This window comes from Mastacembelus armatus, chromosome 13, assembly GCF_900324485.2.
Source record: "Mastacembelus armatus chromosome 13, fMasArm1.2, whole genome shotgun sequence".
Classification (NCBI taxonomy): Eukaryota; Metazoa; Chordata; class Actinopteri; order Synbranchiformes; family Mastacembelidae; genus Mastacembelus; species Mastacembelus armatus.
This window is the reverse complement of record NC_046645.1, coordinates 9,486,324-9,506,200: the sequence shown is the minus strand read 5'-3', so window position 1 is coordinate 9,506,200 and position 19,877 is coordinate 9,486,324. Positions and strand designations below refer to the sequence as shown.

The window sequence follows — 19,877 nt, the reverse complement described above, 5'->3', positions numbered from 1 at the left end:
ACAGCTGTGTTTCAATTAGGTGGTCCAGTAGGGCTGTGTGGTGTCTCTTCTTGTCTGCGTGTTGGAAAGCACTGAATTAAACTGTTTCCACTGAGCAGGTGAGCTCCTTGTACGGCAGCTCAGCCTCTCTCTATACAGATTCCTTGTATGCATGGCTGAGTAAGAGGCATTATAAAGCACTTGGTTCTGTACAGCAACAGTATACTGTGTAAGTAGTCCATTTACCATATGAGTGGCTCTGAAACAAACCACCATTTACAAAACAAAACCAAAAGTCTCATTATTACTTTCTAAAACCTCTTTGTGTCTGATCCTGTCTGTCTTTGGTCCCTTCTGTCTGCATTCTTCTTCATCATCTTTTAGTTTCTTCCTCACCCTCCCTCTTCTTCACACCCTCCCTGTTTGTGCTATATTTCCAGAGCTCTAAAGAAAACAAAAGCAACTTACTGTGCCGTGTCTTTTGTTCCCCTATACCGATTTCTCTTTCTTTGCAGTGTGATTATTTAAAGCCCCAGTACACATCCTCAACTTACTCCCTTTAAACTCAAAGTGTCCATCAGCTTGTGTCTCACGTTTGTTTGTGTGTGTTGGAAAGGTACAGTTCTAATTGAGGGGTGAAGCCACGTCAGATCAGTGGGAGGGGGGGGCAGATCTGTCTCCTGGGGGGCACAGTTGTACCTTCTTTATTTTTTTTTTGTTGTTGTTTACTAATGAATTACACAGAGAAAGTAGTAGTAGTAGTAGTAGTGTGTGTGTGTGTGTGTGTATACTCATATATGGACTGTATCATGTTTGCTTAGTAGTGAGCTGACTTTTGAGAACGTTTTGCATTACACTTGTGTTGATAATTTTATATTAATAAGCCTGTTTTAGCATCCATTTAGTTCTTCTGACAAGAAGTGCACACTTGCGCTGAAATTTCTGTTTTTGCTGCATTAATTTAACGGGTACAGAGCTGCAAACATTAATTGATTGGCAGTAAATAATTATTTTTGAGAATTTAATAATTCTTATTAAGCAAAAAGCAAAAGACTTTGGTTCAAGTTTCTCTAAAGAGAAGGATTTTATGCATTCCTTGTCATGCATGACAGTAAATTGAATATCTTTGGGTTTTGGACTGTTGGTCTGTTAGATGATTTGTAAAGACGTCATGGCACATGGGAAATTAGAACAGGATTTCTGACATTTTACGACCAACAAAATGGTTAATCAATTAGCAAAAGCAAAAAAAAAAAAAAAAAAAAAAAAAAACACTTCTGGCCATCAACTCAGAATGAAAATAATCATTACCCTTGCAGCCCCAAAAGGGAAGTTCAATTCACAGTCACTCATTGCATAAAACTGCTGTGATACTAGATCTTTTTAGGCATGTTGCACGCCACTGGCCACATCACGGCCACTGAAGTGAACAAGAGCTGGCAGGATTGTGTGCGTGCACTAAGGATGCGTAGACTTACATGTGCCTCAAGGCCAATGTAAACAAATGCTAATGTAATTACTGAGGGGGTGTCGTAATAAACTGTAACTAAGATGATTGCACAGTACACAATGATCAGGTTACTTAAGCTGTGATGTGTTACTGCTTTAAATGAATGATTTACCAAGGATGTCTGTTTCGTTGTAATTGTTCAGCTAGTTAATCCCTGAACCATTTGAGTTGGTTTGAATCTTGCCTGGGACTTCTATTTTGTGGCTTGTAATCTGCCTTTTTGCTGTAAAACTGTTTCTGCAAAGGCACCAATGCCAAAGAGTGAGAAAAAAAAATAAAAAATGTGCCCAAATTAGTTCTTTGTGAAGGGAAATTTAAAGTGTGTGTGTGTGCCTGTGTGTGGGTGAAGGCCTCAAGTGCTCTACCTTTTCTCTGGCATAGTAGTGATTGGTAATTTTAGCTGTCTAGCAGTGCCAGTGAGTATGAGCATGATCCACTATGTCACCTGCTACAGGGGATCCATACACACACACATCTATGTTGCATTAAGTGTGTGTCAGTCTGTGTCTGTGCAGTGCCTTGATGTGCGTTCCATCTAGGATACAGCACCCTGACATCACAACATTAAAGGGGGTCATTATATTTCCCTGACTGCCACCGAAATGTGACGTTTTTACAAAGTGACAAGTTTACAGTTTGATAAATCAGATTTTTTGCTGTGGGTGGGGAGGGGTGGGGTGGAGAGCAGGGAAAAGGAACTGTGGGAGGAAGAGCCAGGTTGTCTGTGGAAGAGGAGGAGGGAGGAAGTGCTGCCTGTCAGCGACGCCCCGGCCCTGTCGTCTAAATGATGCTCCCAGGCAGCGGATTCAGATCCCATCCCCATTAGCATTTAATTTCTTTCTAATCCTACACACGGTCTCCGCTGCTGCATGGTAACGAGGGCCGCTGTGCCATGGCAGCGCTGAAAAACCTCCGAGAGCAATCTGCACTGTGCTCGCCTTTTATAGCTCTATGCAGTGTTGTAGCCATCATTCTTCCTTGACAATTAAGATCCTCAAATCTAATAGCAGTGATATTGGAATTACAGCAAGACCCTTTTGAGGGGCATGTCAGGAAAAAGGGCTGCACCTCCCAATACAGCTGTCAGAACACAAGGCCCTCCCCCCATTTATGCCCGCTAAGCATTTTTGATGCATACACACATGCACACACGCACACATGACGGGAAGGGGAATATGATGAGTCTTTGGCTGTGATCTTTGTAAAATGTGCTCTCTGTGCCCTCTTATCCAACTCTCCAAAGACTTGTTACAGCAGCTTTTGTTTTCTCTCTTCTCCTCTCACTTCTCTCTCTCTCGCTCTCTTTGTCTCTAAATTTCTCTTCATCTCTTCCTCATTGATTCTCCCTGGTGTGTCAGAGATGTTGTTGCTTTCTGTTTTTCACTAGCAGGGCTTTTACAGACGACTAGACTAGTAGCTCGACAAAGTTGTCCCTTGGTGCTCCATGAGGACAGTTTAAGGGAGCATTCACTCTTATGGTTGCAGTGAGATTATCATGGGTAAAATATATTTCAGCCTCAGGGACAATAAAGCTACGTTACATAGATTAAGTTGTGTCAGTGTGGAAGCTGTCTTCCATTGTGAACAATGTGATAGCTACAGTAGCAGGCCGACAAAATAAACATAGTTTCTGTCCTGCCGAATTGTGCCGCACACTAGGCCCTGCCAACCCTGACCTCTGACCCAGAAAAATAAGAAACTGTTGTAGGATCCAATTATAATACCACATTACTACTGTTGACTAGTTGTTTTATTTTTTCTTTCTCTCTTCACTCAGACTCCAGCAGAGCAGGCTAAAGTTCGAATGCACATGGTCTTGCAGGCTGCAGGTAAGTGGATGATACAGCAGTTTCTCTTCTTGTCACAGTGTGATTCAGAATAAGTTCCATGGTCTGACACTTTCCAGCTGTAATCCCTCATCATTCAAGGATGTTAACTAGAAGGCAGTGTGTGAGAACAATTCATTGAGCGGCCTCAGTCTGCCGTATAGGGTTATGCAAATATTAACAGAGTAAACGTGTTTGGAAATACAGCAAGTTAGGAATTTGACACGTTTGCTGAATATTTGTTAATGACAGGTATTGTGTCCATTAGACATTTAGTACGAGTAAGAGTGGCATCATCAGAGGTGTTGACTTACATCCCTGGCCTGAGGTCACCACTGTCACTATGACACAGCCCAGCCCAGCAGCTGTGAACTACATAATATACGCAATGTTTCAGTGTTAAGTTTTGCACAAAGCTATTTAAATGTAATTCTGTTTTGATTGGAAACTGCAGAAATTATGTAACCAACAAAATATTCATACTGTATATTGGGAAATAATCTCTCTTTTCTGTATTTGCAGTCATGCCCCAGAAATTTTGCGAATGAGCCACAATCACATATATGTACACTTCACTGTGGGCAGGTTGTTTTTCCCACACACAGAGTCACAGCACTCCTCTCTGCTCACCCCACCACAATCAGGGCTTCTGGGCCTATATTCACTGCAGCTTAATTTCAAACACTCCTCCCAGTACATAAGTCATAGATGTCACCATGCACACAGTGTATATATTCCAGTGTGTATTCGAGGGGTAGAGTTGCAAGCCAGATGTGACAGGCAGAGATTGACTGTGGAGAAAGATGTCTTCATGTTTACAGTCATGCACACACACACACACACATACACACACGCATACACACACACACACGGCCCAGCACCTCAGAACAGGGCTCTAATTTCACCACAGGAAATATATGAAAGAACCAGGCATCTATACATCATCTATAAAGCACCCAGCAGCCACACACTTACCTCACTAAAGACTTGTTCAGCCTTACTCTAGACCACAGAACAATGCTACAACCCTCTGCTGTAGTTTCACTAATTTAAACTTTGTGAAGCATGTTTTACCTAATTCATCATACTGTGAAATGACTCCACAGTTTACACATGGGAATTTGGAGTAGGGACAATTTGACTTCTGTTTTTAGTTCAGACAAATGAAAGTTCTGCTTTGCTTAAGCACGTTTTTTAATTTATGTCAGACACCCTGCACTACCTACCATGCCACCTCAGGGCTAATGTTGTACTAATGGTGGTGAAGCATCATAAAACTGAGCATGTGGCTTTGAGTGCATTGGGCCAGGCTGGTGCAGGCCCGGGGCCAGACACAGGACTAGAGGGGGTTTAATGCACTGGACATGTGTCTGCTTTTCCTCTCTTTCCTGGACGCTTCCAAAGAACAGGTTTATGGCTCAGTCAAAGATTTTCTTCACCAGAAATCCCCTTTGATAACCAGTTCATCTTTGTTAATGGGGCTGATTGGTTATTTAATTTTACTTGTTTATTTCTACCTTTCTTCTCTTTTATAAGTAACCACTACCCTCAGTAATCAAAATTAGGTTTTGTAATTACAAAGCATTTTTTTCTCAAGTCCTCTGACACTGCATTAGCTGAGTTTTGACTCATCCGTCTCACATCTCTTCTTATTTTCTCATTTGTCTTTTTTCTTTCCTCTTCATCTATCTGTTCTCTCACTGTCCCTCTTACTGTCTTTGTTCCAGTGTTGTTACCGGACAGAGGGAGATAGGGATAGAAAGAGGGAGGGCGAGAAGGAAGCAGCAGATGTTGGGAGGTTGTGTGAATGTTAATGTCCTGACGTAGCCGAGGAGCTTAAGCCTCCTCCTCCTCCTCTCCGTTCCTCTCTGAGCACCCGCCAGGCTTTCTCTCTCGGGGTCTCCTGACATCCTTAAAGCCTGCGGCTCCCCTGTCCTCTCCTCTTCTCTGCTCTCTTCCACCTCTTTCTCTCCCGTCCCCTCCCTCTCTCCTTCCTTTTGTCAGTCTATGGACTCTCCCTAGTCAGTAGAGAGCAGATCATCCCATGGCTAAAGCGGCTCAGGCCTTTGTGTTGGGGGGCTCTGTGGACCTGTAATGAGCCCCCTCAGCTGGCCCGCTGGCCTGCTTAGTGCTCACTGGGGGCTTTGAGGGTGTGTGTGTGTCTGTCTGTCTGTGTGTGTGCGTGTGTATGTGGAGTAGGAAAAGGAGGGTGACATTGGCCCCCAATGAAAGAGCTGGATAGATATGTTTATGGGTCACTTCCTGCTTGGCCTACATATCAAACGCACACACATACACACACACACACACACCATATTTCCAATCTTAATTTTATCAATAATAAGATCATTTTCACTCTTTTAATATTTGTACCTTTAATAATTCTTGAATGAACATGACTTTCTGTTAATAAATGGGCCTTATTATTGCCATAGTATCCTTAAAGTATCCACATAAGGTATGTGTATTTTAAACAAATCAAGATATTTATCTTTATTTCATACTTGACGTTAAAAGTCATTATTATAAGAAAATCGAAGTTAAAAGAGCAGTTTGAAGAACAGCTAATTTTCTACATCTCGTGTACAGCCTGTAGTATTACATATATTTCTTAACGCATTCTTTCATTTCTTTGATTATTTTATTTTGTTTTGCTACTTATCTCTACTCAGGCTGCCTTTTCCCAGCATGCATTTTCCCAGGGAGAATCTCTGTGCAGGTTGTTGTGAAAACATAGGTTCATCTGAATGTAGTTTTATTTTGTGAACAAAAACAGCAGTGTTGTTTCTGCTACATGACACTCTCAGTGTATGTGATTCATTTGTAACTTCCACTATGTGTGCATGTTTCTTGTTATCCTTTCTGCTTTTATTATCCTTTCTGATGCCTGGATTCAGTGGCAGATATCTTGACACAAACACTGGACTCTCACACCACAGATCACAAATATACATGAACTGTAGTGGTCTTCCTACTTTTTCAACTAAATCGCACACAAAGGAAGATATTTTCATTCATTTGGACATATTTTCATGCATGCACACACTGACACACACACACACACACACACACACACACACACACACACACAGGAACCATGATACCTTTACATATGTATTATACTATTTTCTTTTCAGTCATTTGCTCTGTTCCCGGCTCTTTTCATAGCTGTGTCCGTTTCCACTCAAATGAGCATAAGCACTGTGCACAGCAGTGGGCCTCTCCTTATCCACACGTCAATAGAGAGTGTTTGCAGAACACCCACTAAGGACCTGAGGGCCAAGGGTCATCAAAACCTCCTTCTTTTCTGTATTTGAACCTTTGACAGCAGCAAAACAAACAATCCTTAAGATTTTATCACAGGCTTGAACTTGGCAGGGGTTCACTGGTATGAACTAACTTCCTCTGTTGGTTTGTCTTAGACACCTGCCTGGAGTTGGTAGGAAGAAAGTTTCTCATTTGCGATGATTGTAAAATTATTGAAAACCTCAGTATTTGCTTTGACTAAAACTACACCATATTTGCAGCTATATACTATATTAGTTTGAGTGCTCTCCAAAGATGTCAGTGTGACATAAATGTAAATTCATCTCTGTTAAACTTAAAATGATAATCCAGATTAATAGATATGAACAATGCAAAAGAAATATTCAGCAAAACAAATTTAAATTTGCAAAATGATTTAATTTTGATCATTTTTGTGTTAAGAGATGCAAATTGTAGGATAATTGAAATGGCTGTTTATTTATGTCAGATACATAATCAAATATAGCAGTGTTTGTGTGCTCAATATCTGTAATAGCAAGTGCTGCTACATCCAGAAATACAGTTTTAAAAATCCATCGGCATTCATCTAAAATCGGCAATAAAGCCAATCTTATAGTTAAGAAAATAAACAAATATTTTGATTTATTTATTTGAATCTGATTTGCTGACTTTTTTTTTTTTTTTTCAAAAAAGGTAACAAAAGATAAGAATCAAACCACACAGGGTACAGCTACATGATTTTTAGCATGTTTTGATGGTGCATTTGATATTACGGGCATGTCTGTAGGAGTGTGTGTCTCCTGCTTGTGTCTAGGTGGTTTTTGGTTATATATTTTCTCCTTATATACCAGCCAAGCTTGACGGCATCACGCAACAGGACTAATTCTTTCACAATACATACCAGGTATTAGGCTTCGCTGTTGCAGCAGGGGTCCTGAAGACACACACACACACACATACACCCTTTCTCTCAAGCTCTCCTCTAGCTTTCCCTTCCTTGTGCTTCCAGTTCCTACTTTCCCTCCCGCCACCCCAGCCCACCCCCTTAGGCCTTGACAGATGTGTGCTGAACAGACCACATACATGGAGGGTGTCACCTTACCCCCTCTGGAACTAAAGGGCTAATGCGCCACATTTAGGAGGCAGCCGCCCTTTGTGCTGCCGTGATAAGAGGTAATGGGGACAGGAGATTGAGACAATACCTAAATTTTTACATGACCCCAAGTCTCCTCCTTGATTTCCCTGACATTTCCTGGGATATTTTTTTTATGTACTGTAAACTTGTTTTCTTCCTTTCTCCGTCTTATGATTTTCCCTACATTTTTTTTTTTTATCACTTCTCTTATATGACAATCATTACAGTTATTGTGCCAATTTTTGGTACTAAGGTGATTGTCACAAACACCATTCAGTGGTGGCCCTATTCTCAAAGGGAATTTCCTTTGTAAAACACAAAGGAATTGCCCATTAACTGCTAACTGTCTATTCTCTTTGCTGAATGTGTTACTGTACCAACAACAGCGGTACATGACTTTACTGTGAGAAGTTTGAACTGAGATGACGGGTTTTTGCTGAATGACATGCTAAATGACTTAAATGTTTTTTTTTTTGACTTGCAGTATTACTGCTGTTGAATTTGGATTATCTGATTTAACAGTAAAGCATTTGTCAAAGTTCAGATTGCACAAGATAAAAACAGTGAATCATGGCTCAGATATTTTAGTAAATAATACAGCCTTGTCCTTAGAGAAGATTTGCTAATATTTGCCCAGCAGCAATTTTTAAACACCAATTTTAAAGCCTCAACCTAACAAATCAGTGGAGATGTTTCTTTGTTAGTTCCATTGTGGGGATTTAGTTTGATACCAATTTTGGTTTTCTGTTTTCATGTGTGAAATATTCAACTGTAAAGCTGAAATTGTAGCAACATACATTTTACCTTGTTAAAATACTTATACAACTGCAACAGAAATCCCCTTTGCATCTGCAGGAATGTCTCTCCTGTTGTCCTTTGGGAGAATAATGACGCAGGGGTGTCCTGTAATTTTGTCTCTGTAACCATTGATCAGCTGGATTTATGTGCCATTACCTCACTGTTCCAGTCAACAGTCGTAATTATGTCTAAGAGAGAGAGAGCGAGCGTGGGGCCTCCACTTAGACAGGATCCAAATACCTGAATAAGCTTTTATCAGACAGCCCCTGCTGCTCACTTAGTAGCAGATTGACACTGGTGGCAGACTGACTGACCTCCAGATGAGAGGGGTGGATGGATGGATGTAAGAGTTTGTCGTCAGTTAGAGAGCCATACCTCATGGTAAGAGCGCTTAGCCTCAAGCTATTGCTCCGACCATCTCAAAGGAAGCCTGTTTGTGCTTCTAAAGGTGCATGTGATTCTAAAGAAAATGTGTTTGAAATGGATCTCTGCAGCCCTCTGTAAAAACAAGTAGATTTTATTTATTTCAATAAGAAGTGAGCCTTTGAGTTCAGAGGTGTCTGTCACTGGCAGGGCGGGCCGAGTGACCTCAGAATTGCATGGATCAGAGGTTTATGTGCAATTGATTTTTTTGGTTTGTTTTATGGGTATAATAAACACAGGTCCTGCTGCGCCCTGTTTTTTTTTCCTTTGCTGCTGTAAGCTTGTGACTTCCTCCAACCCCTCTCATTCTCCCACCCTTCAATGCTTTAGCTGCTGATACTAAATAAACTACATTTGGGTTTTGAATTTCTCTGTTTTTGATGTCGTTACAGATTGAATATCTTTGTTTTGCACAGTTGGTTGGACAAAACAAGACATCTGCTTCAGCATTTTTCCTATTTTCTGGCATTTCCTAGACCATACAGTTAATCCGTAAAATGAGAAAATAATCTGTAAAACTCCAAAAATGGGCAGATATTTTCTGTTTTTATATTTGTTATCCTTATTTCAGTAATAGTTGTCACTTTTCTGAGATTGAAAGTCTTGAGTCTGGAAGTACTCATCAAATTAATGTACAACTTTTCTTGCCTTGCTTTAGGGAACAGTATATACTGTACAAGAGAGAGGATGTCAGCCACTTAGGGAACGTTCTCTGATTCTGTGTATGTGTGTGAGACAGAGAGGGAGAGATTGAGAAGGCTTTGTTTTTCGTCTGTGGGCAGATTTCAAACAGCATCTGGTGGGCTCTTGAAAAAGACCGTTATGAGTATGTGGAAATCCAAACTGAATCATTTTTGTGGCTTCCTCCTTTTTCACTCCTCCTTGTTGTCAGTGTTTGGAGACACATGGTGATATCTTTTCCTCCTCTCTCCCTCCCTCTCTCGCTCTCTATCCTTCTCTGTTCCTCTCTCCCCTCTAAACATGTTGACATTTCCATAACAGAAAAAGAATATTTTTAATTTGCTGCTTTCCATAATTTTGCAACATATGGTATAAATGATTTTGATGCAAATGTATGTGCTAATTATTTGCAGACGTGCCTTACACAGACCAGTTATTGAAGTGAAATGAAAGCAAATTTGCAATCACCTTAAATTTTGCTAACCATTTACTCTTAAGTAAACTTTGCTCAGTAATTTAATTACTGGCAGGCACTCAGGACTTTTTGGGAGGGTGCGGAGAGCGGGGCTGAATGCAAAGAATGCAGTGTGAGAGACATGAGAAGGAAAGAGTAAAGACAATGTATATTGCAAACAACAGTATTATTGGATTTTCACCATTTGGAATGGGTTGTTAGAAAAGATTTTATCGCCCTGGAGCCATTGTAAGAGAAAGGCAGGAAAGAGAGAGTCTTACAGCAAACTGTCCTTTGGCTGAACACACCTGATCCAGGTAATCAGCAGTGGGTAGGGCAGGAATATCTGGAAAACAACCAGCACTGTAGTGCTTGAGGACCAGGGTTGGAGACCCCTGCTATAGGGGGTTTATGGCTGTGTATTAAATGTCTGACTGGCCCTGAAGTAGACCTAAATGGATTACAGCAGACCTGTGCTTTTGTTGAATGAGAACTGATTTAATGTGGCTTTTTGACACTGACCAACGAGAGAAGTATCCTTTAATGTCGAAGTGGAAACATAAAGTATATCTGTTGTTGCAATGTATTAAAAATATAAAACTGTGAATACATGGTTGGCATGCAGAGGATGTGTTCTTTAATAGGACACACCGGTGTAGCCAGCAGTGTTTAAAGGTCATATAATTAGTTAAATCACATGTGATGAAATTGCATTCCATATATTTGTGATTTTTATATCAGTCAGTTTTTTGTGCTTTAATTTACTCAGTGCAGAAAAGCAGGTAATTTGAAATTCTAAGCGGCTCATAGCTCATGTGTTCTGTGAGCTTGTCCAGGATGTTTCCCTGCTTTCTTACCAAAGCATTGTGGGACAAGCTCCTCTGACCCTGAATGAGAATGAGCTGATATTGAAAATGGATGGATGGATGGATGCTGAGCATTCCTGTAATGGATAGAGAAGGATGAGTTTCTGTAGCAACCTTGGGCTTCTTGCACTCATCACATTGGATCCTTCCCATGGCTTTTTGGGGTTATTAAATGGATTGGTTGTAAAACTTGAAAGAACAACAACAGCTTCAGTTATTGTTTATCACTTAGACTGCAGCTAAAACGATTAGACACTTGCACATTTGGTATCTCCTGATACCAACATGGATTGGTAATGGTGGCAGTACAGTGGTAATGGGTATGGGATGACACTTGGGAAATTGCAAGTTTAGTGGTTTAATTCCTCCTTAAAACATGTTACTCTGCAGCCACTGATGAATAAAGGTGCTCAGTGATATACTTATTATGTTAGATGCATTATGTGGATGCACAACATTTACCATGTTTTAAATGCAGCAGTAAATTTAACAGGTTATAAGATTGTAAATTAACTGTTACAATAATACCAAAATGCCACTGTCATAAACATAACATAAAATGACATGAGGGATCGGAGTCAATGATAATTTAGTGATTCCGAATCCTTATTGATTCTCACTTATTGATCACTATTTTTTGGGCTTGAGCAGGCAAGAAAGAGAATAAGGGAATAATAATTCCCTAAAATGTCAAACTAGTATTTTAAATATGGTTAATTTTACAGCTGTGTGTAAGGCAGTGTAAGATGTTATGACTAACAGTCAGTGGTGTGGAAGAAAAACGGCGACACCCTGTAGGCTGCCTGCAGGGTTGCATCAACAAGCTGCAAACACACTGGTTAGCTTCTTGAAGCTTTACATGATCAAGAAACTTTGCTGTTACTTTTTTCATCTTTATCAGATTCAGTGGGATATGTGTGGGGGATGCAAGTATACAACCATTTCAAAGGAGTCAATACTTCTTTTTTTTTTTTCTTTCTTGTCTATTTTTTTCTTTTTTTTGCTTATCTATCTGCCCTTCCTATAGCAAAGTTGAAACTGCTTCTTCTCTCCTTTCACACCAATGAGGCTCCACAGACATACACAGGAAGGCAAGGGCAGGGATGGAATTGAAGTAATAAAAACCTCTTTGTTTTACTTTGTATTGGACCATTCATCATCACTTTATTTAATACGAGGCTGTAATTGTGCCATCCCCAACCATCACTAATGGCTGTGTTCGTCTGTGTTTGCTTTGTTGATGGAAATGAATGAAATTAGGATAAACAACCGCACAGTCGCGTGTAATCAAGCTCTGATTAATGTACCAGCATTTCAGCGCCGTTTCTCATTCCACAACACCTGATATCTTTCCCATAAACAAATTGTGTTTGTCTAAATGAAGAAATTAAATGACGCATTTGATGAGTTTATGATTGACCCGGTCCGGCTCGTGGCTCATTACTCTCTGTCTTTTGAGGCCAAGAGGTATGTGACTAATGCTCTGTCACATCCCACACAAGGATTTATCACCACCACTGATTAATGGCAGCCAAACAGCATTTTAATAATTTTATGATTGTGGTTTCTGGCAGTCACAGATCGAGAGAGAGAAAGAGAGAGAGGAATATGAGTGTAGTGGGAGGGAAGGAGGGGTGGGGTGTGGTGGGGTGTGGGGGCATTTACAGGGAGAGGGTCCAAAGAGAGAGAGAAAGTGTTCATCCCAGATTAAATGTTTTATGCTGTTGCAGGCTGAGCAGACGGAGGCATGATTATGCACCGTATGAACATCCCCATGAATCTTCCTCTCGTACTTGAAAAGTATTTCATACACATGTTTAATGAATTTCTCCCCCCTCATTATTACATTTACTTTTTCCATTGGAAAGCAACAAATTGGCAACAAATCTGTGTAAAATACCTCAACGGTGAGTGATTGCCTCACCCAGGGAGAAGAAAATGCGGTGGATCAGGGAAAGGGACTGATTTACAGATTAGGAAAAGGTAGGAGCTAAAATGTTGGCATCACAGATGAAGATTCTGATATATGTAGGCAGTAGATTTTATGGCACAGACTGATTTGTTATAGCAGATTATGATAAAATAACTTTTATTTTATGAACATTAAAAATAAGATTATTATGGGCATTAATGTTTTAGTCCTGATTCAAGACCAGTTTAATCATGCCACGCTTCACCGCAACATTACCTGTTGTTCACTACGTTCACTTCCTGACTGTCCGCTATTCATTTCTATTCATTCAGACTATACATTGCTGACACCAATGGCGGTAGCATTTTCAGTTGCATGCAAAGGCAAAATCTGGTTGCAACTGCTAATTTGCTGGTTAAGTTCTGAAAATTCCTTACCAACTGGACAAAAATAAGATGCAAACATTAGATGTTTTATAACTCTACCAGGGTTTCTGCAGACGTAAAATAATTTCAGATCATTAGTAGATGTTTCTACTTTGTTTTCATTTTAGGAGAACTCATTACAAAGCTAAATGACTTACGGTAGGTAGATATTTCATGCAGTAAACAAAAGCTATGACTGTATATTAGTTTTATTTTAGATACTGACATTTTGCATAATTCTTCTTATTCATAATTAGTCATTAACAGCTCCAACCTTTGGGAACATGCACTACATGATCCCTGTCTGCACTAACATTTTGGCCCAAACCTGGAGTGGCTGTGCCCTGTTAATGATCAGCCTGTATGGCTCTGTGTGTTACATGTGGATGGAAAAGACTGACTTCATGCATAAGGAGAAATAAGGTTGACAGATACAGGCGTATGTTAGTAATATTAATATTTAGTAATAGTAATTGCACTTGGACAGCTATTGTACTCTGGGTTGTTCACAGTGTTCTGTTTTCAGACAACATGGATTAGTGTTATGTGTTCGTCAGTGTGATGGCACAGTTTGTGGCAGTAATGGCTGATTAGCTTTCTGTGTCCTCACTTGCTGTAGAAATACTTTTCAAAGGTATTAAAGGCCAAAGAGTCTGGATTTGATTAAGTTATTATGCTTATGACATTAACACAAAATTGATTTCAAATCTAGAATTTACTCTGAGGCTCCAACAGTTTTTCAGACACTCATATTACTTGTTAGTTTCATGTTATGACCCTCCTTCAGTAAGATGGATGTGCTGTCGTGTGTGCATGCACCCTCTTTGCATTTATGTTTATTCTCATGAGGCTGAAGAATGAAACTCTACATAGCGATGCACATAGTGTACTGACTTCAGTGGCCTTAAACAGCACGTGTTTCACTCCTGCCACACCAGAAACCTTTCAAAGTGAATGTTAGTTTGAATTAGATTAGTGAGGGTCATTTTTTTCCCTAATTCAGAGACACAGGAATAAACGCAGTATGGCTGATAAACATTTAGACACCTGTCGTCTCCAATCTTACATTCCAGGCCTCAGGAACAGATGGGAGTCATAAGTTGTTTCATGCTTCTAATGGAGACCTGATTTTCTGCAGATTGTTACCCTGTCCAGTCTAATACATATACACACACGCACACACACACACACACACACACACACGCACACGCACACGCACACAGCTTAGTATTTCACAGTCCTTTCTGCTGTTACATGCTTCTGTCTCCACTTTTAGAGTCTTTAGGCTTGGAGGGATCTGGGTTGTAGGCTGAAGTCTATTACTATGGTGGTATCTCACAACATAAACATTTTATATGATCAAAAACATGTAAAAAAAAAAACAACAAAAAATCAGTTATCAAAAAAACTTAAAAATGTCAATGAAAATTTCTTTAGTTTTGATGACTTTTTAAATGCCTTTCTACAGTGACATGAATGACAGATATTTACCATGCTGCTCCTATAAAAAAAACTCAAACCCTGGAAAAAGACAAAAGGCAAAATCATAATCTGTTGCCAGGAAAAATATTCCGGTTTAATTCTTGTTAAAGCCTCACTTTTATGTTCTGAGCAGCATGTCTAAAACAGAAAAGCTGATATAAAAAAAAACAGAAAGGAGATGATTCAGTCTGGGCATTACATGTGCTGTCTACACCCAGACACAACAACTAAAGAAGCCCTCCTCTGAATGTCCCAGTGGACTGAGGACAGACATTTACCTGCACTCATTCAAAAGGGCAGTGCTTCTACATTATTTACAAGAGGCAACTCCTACACATGCTCACATGAATTTAGACACATCAAAATTGTTCATTTTCTCTAAGATGCCGCACTGCACACTGTTCACTCTCTTTCTCTCTCCCCCCGCATCCCTCAGTCCAGACCTAGTGATTCCAATAGAAGAGTGAAGAGAAATAAACAACAGTTAATTATTCCTCCATTGGCTCAATTTTGCATTTTTCTGTCTAATTAGTAAACCAGGCATTAAGAGGACCCTGGGTACCCATCCCATCCCAGCCAGAGCTGCAGTGTTCCAGACCAGAATTCCAAGCTGCGTGCTTAAGGAGAAATAAATATCAGAAAGTACATTGCTGCCTTTTCATCTCCTTCTGCTGAGAAGAGGGAATTAATGTTCATTTAATTTCCCATCTTTCTTCTGCTCATATATTTGCATTCTTCAGGTATTTCTTGTCTTCCCATGTTTCCCTCTCTCTCGCTCTCTCTCTCACTCATATACACACACAGAACAGGGCCTTTTTTCATAACTGCTACATCTGCAGGACACATGTTCAGTAAATGTGCATTTCTGTAAATCTCTCTGTACACCATGAATTAGTGTGTGTTAGCTTAAAAGAAAGACGCACAGACTTATATCTGCTGATGGTGAAAGTATGTTTTGGTCATGTCTTGAACATTATCCCTTGTTACTAAAGTCTAATCTGTCTCTCTTAGTTTGATTCATGTCTTTTTAGAGCCAGTGGAGAAAGCCAAAGCCAATCCGAGCTGTGAACAACAGTGCAGAGATTGAGGTTATTGTTCATAGTCAGCTATAATAAAGAAATGAGCCTATCTTGATTTAAGACAAGTCCAAGTTCCAGAACAGAAGTAGGGGTTTTTGCGACAATTACATACCCAAAAGGCCAAAACAGTTGATTAAACTTTGTTTTGTACAGTACATACACAGGGGTAGAGGGTGCGTCTTCTGGCAGATGTGGGTCAACCTGACTGCCATCACCTGTCATCGTTGTCTTTGGATATACACTAATGTAAAAAACTCAGCTCTGCACTTTCATGAACCTGTGTTTGAGCCACAGAGGAAGGCCATGCATGATCTATGTGCTGTCTAAGATTAGTTGAGCTGCAGTAGGGAATTAGATGTGTAATCTCATGTCTAATAGTGACCAACCTTTAAATCCCCATTCTGTGCCAAAATCTGTCAAGGTTTTTCAAAACCAGGTGTGACCTTTGACCCTGTGTGATAGAGTTTATACGTTTATGGGGGACTTGATTTCTTGCAGGGATCATCGAGAACACAATAAGAAGGGGATCCTCAATTTTATTTCCACAGGTCTTGTAACTAAGAGAGGTGACAGGGAGTGAGTGTGTGTATGTGTTTGTGTGTGTGTGTTGGGGGCTGTCTCTAGATCAGGGCTAATCAGAGGGATCTTTCTGCAGTGAATAGTCTAGTAGTTATTCTGAATTGGCCAAGATATGTAGTTACAGGATAGAGAGTGAGGGTTTAGCAGGCATTGTTGGGCCTCCTATAAAAGCTGGCTTTACACACACACACACACACACACACACACACACACACACACACACACACACACACACAGAGCAGTATGAAAGCAGGGATGAGCATTGGTGATAAATGTATAATCCCCACACACACACACACACACACACACGCACACACCATTAAATCCAATGGATTACATCTTGGGGAATTATGGTAGAGATTTCTGTTCTCTCTCTTTCTGTCTTGCTCTTTCCTCTTCTGCTTTCACTGCCCTCGCTTGTCAGCAGCCCCACTTGGCCCAGGCTGCCAATCCAAAGCTTTGATGAAGCAGTGTCAGCTATTTGTTTCGCCGAAAACAAATGGATCTCTGAATAGAAAGAGTGTAAAAGAGAGAGAGTGAGAGAGAAAGAAAAGCTGAAGGAGAGTAAGAATGGCTATCCTGGCATGTGATAATATTGAGAAATAATCTGCCACCTTCTTCTTCTCTTCCTTTCCCTTGTGTCTCTCTCAGGTCTTTAATTCTCTGCTTCTCTCTCTTTCTCTGTCTCACTCTTTCTTAACTCTGTCTCTCAGCCTTTATCTCTCAAACACAGACTATGCCAGTGTCAGCTTGCAGCTGATTACCGTTGTAATCACTTGAGTTTAAGATGATCTGATAGTAGAAAAGGCCTACAAATCATCTTAACACCCCCCTGAATCCCCTGAACGCCTCCTGAAGGAAGTGGCCAACAACAACTACTTTATTTTTGTCCTCAATATTTTCTTTCTTAAATAGTAGGCCACAAAATTCACCTAGAAAAGCTCGGTCGAAACAATGCCTGGGTAAGCCCATTACACCAATATCCACTGCTTATTTCAGTGTAATGTAAGCCTTGGATTTGCCAGTCTAAGTAGATTGGGACACAATGTAAGTGCAAGTGGAGTTGATGTAGCTAACTTTGTACTAAGTGGCAGCTTGTTGTGTTTTAGTGCAAGCTGCTCTATCTCTGTCAGGACTGAGTTTTGGAGCTTTCAGATGAAGAATTACTCAACCAATGGGCTGTTTTACTATTGATTGTCTCCATTCAACAGGTTTTTATGGTAGTAGCTAACAGTCATCTTTTTGTCAGGTATGCATCTTGAAATGAATCTAAACACACAGTTTTGCTGTGATTGTCATTAAAATATTAATTAATATAAGCCACTGTATCTAAAAGGTAGTGCCAGTGGACTTTAAACTTGTAAAAGCACTCTCAAATTTGACTTTTCCCATTTAGGGTCCACTGAGGAGGAATTTTAATTTTCTTTTACTTTTTACTTTTAATCTGTGCAGTGTTATTGGTTATTTTGCAGAATAACCAGCACCAGATTAGACCAGTCTTTGTTTATCTCAGGTGTCAGAGCTCACTGAATCAAACCTTGGTAAATAAAAGTACAAAAATAAGTTGCCTTATTAATGACTGAAGATTCCTGTTGCAGTATCACAGTTTTCCTACCAGTATTCAGAGTCATGTTGCTGTGTAGTTGTTTGATTGACTGACTGTGTAGCAGTTTGATACGTGAAATTAGTGCAGTAGCAATGATCAGAACGAACTTGATACATGGCAAATTTATTTAATTATCTTAATAGTGTTAGTATTAGGAAAAATTGCAGAGCATGTAAACATAATGAGTGCTCTTTAAAGCACCACATTTTTTCTTTTGTGCGTGTGTGTGTGTTTGTGTGTGTGAGAGTCTGTGTGTGTGTCTTGCAGCTTGGGAACTGTTAATTACACATGAAGGGCCCCCTTAGCAGCAGGCCGGGAGCCCTAAGGGGCAACTTTGGGGCTGGTGGGATCGGGTAAACAGATTATGGCAGTCTCGGGGCACCAATACATGGCCAGATGAACCAGCAGGGGCCCCTTTCTTTTATTCATTCCCCCAGTGGACTCCTCCACAGGTCCAGAACATGAGGCCTGCACACATTAGGCCAGGACTGCATTATAAACAGTTATTTTTCTGTAGAACAAATTGTTAAATAAGTGCTGTGATAGAAGAAGAGAAACACACAAAGCATTAAAGTGTTTGATTTGGCAGTGACTGATGAGGTTCAATTTGGCCAATACATTTTTTTTTTTTTTTTTTATCGCAACTGTGTACAGTCATAGCCTTGATTCATCGGTGTGTTCATCGTGTAAGACCTGTAACATACGGCTATATTGTCTTAACGAGACGTGTGCGTGCATGTGTGAGCGCGTGTGTGTGTGTGTGCGTGTGTGCATGCACAGGGGTGATAATCCCGTCTACCGTCCGCAGAACCCTAGTGAAATCCCACTAAGCCACTTTATTCACTTTGATCCAGTTTTGGGGGGCAGTTTAATTTCCCATAATGCTGTTGATCAATTATTTCCTTTCAGCGCCGTTGTAATTAGTGGTTTTAAACCAGTTTTGAGCTCCTGACTGATGGTGTTTTAGGGGGGGCCAGTTATTTATTATTGAGGAAGGTTTAAAGAAAGATCAATATCAACTCACACATAAACATATAACACAAAAATGGAAGATATCAACTCTCGAATGGTGACAAGTGTGTGTGTGTGTGTTGTAGGTGTGCAGTATTATAATAAATCATTTATAAATAATAACAAATCTTATCCATAAATATTTACTCTGGATTTTTCCAAACCTAAGATGCTGTTTGGATGATTATGAAATTTAACAGCTACATCATTTCATGTTTACCCCTAAATGAACTCTAGCTCTCATGCGTAGTTCATAATATTTTGTATAGATCTGCTGTTATCTTAAAAAAAATTGGTTGTAATTGGTCAGTTGATTTATACGTCATTGTTGCTGTCCTCACTGGTATTCAAATGTTATTAGTTCATCACTGTATAAGTAAAACTTGCATTGAAACTTGAAAACTTGAATTAAATATCTGATCATGAGTGTGAACAAGTCTTTTTTCCTCAGGATTACATGGAGCATATTCAATTTACTCTGTTTTCTTTGTGCTGCAAATGGAATCGAATGTTTGCCGTGTTCACTGTCAGGCATGCATGTACTGTTTCATTGTGCACTTTAAAGCCATCAGGCTGATGTTATTAAAAGTCCTGTCCCATGTAAATTATAGAGCTGTCTACAACTTGAAACAACACCTAGAGCCTCACACCTGTTATTTGTTGGGCAGGGTTGATCTGCTCTCAAAGCTGCTGCTGTATTTAGGTGCACACAGGTCAGATGGTGTTAGTTACTTTATGACATTAAGACATTTAACTAGAGGCACAATGACTTTGCATGAGGTTTCTTGCTTAAGTTGGTTCGTGGTATAATGTGCTGAGTAAATGTTAAGCATGATCAAATAAG

At 40.0% G+C, this 19,877-nt stretch overlaps 1 protein-coding gene across 3 annotated transcripts in view; it reads left to right on the top strand.

Annotated features, from left to right (window-relative positions):
- Positions 1 to 19,877, top strand: part of rsrc1 (arginine/serine-rich coiled-coil 1) — a 102,963-nt gene that overhangs the window by 46,019 nt on the left and 37,067 nt on the right. For all 3 annotated transcript variants that reach the window (XM_026329462.1, XM_026329452.1, XM_026329469.1), the window contains exon 6: positions 3,267 to 3,318. In XM_026329462.1, the coding sequence (XP_026185247.1) occupies positions 3,267 to 3,318 (52 nt within the window). The remainder of the gene's footprint in view (positions 1 to 3,266; positions 3,319 to 19,877) is intronic.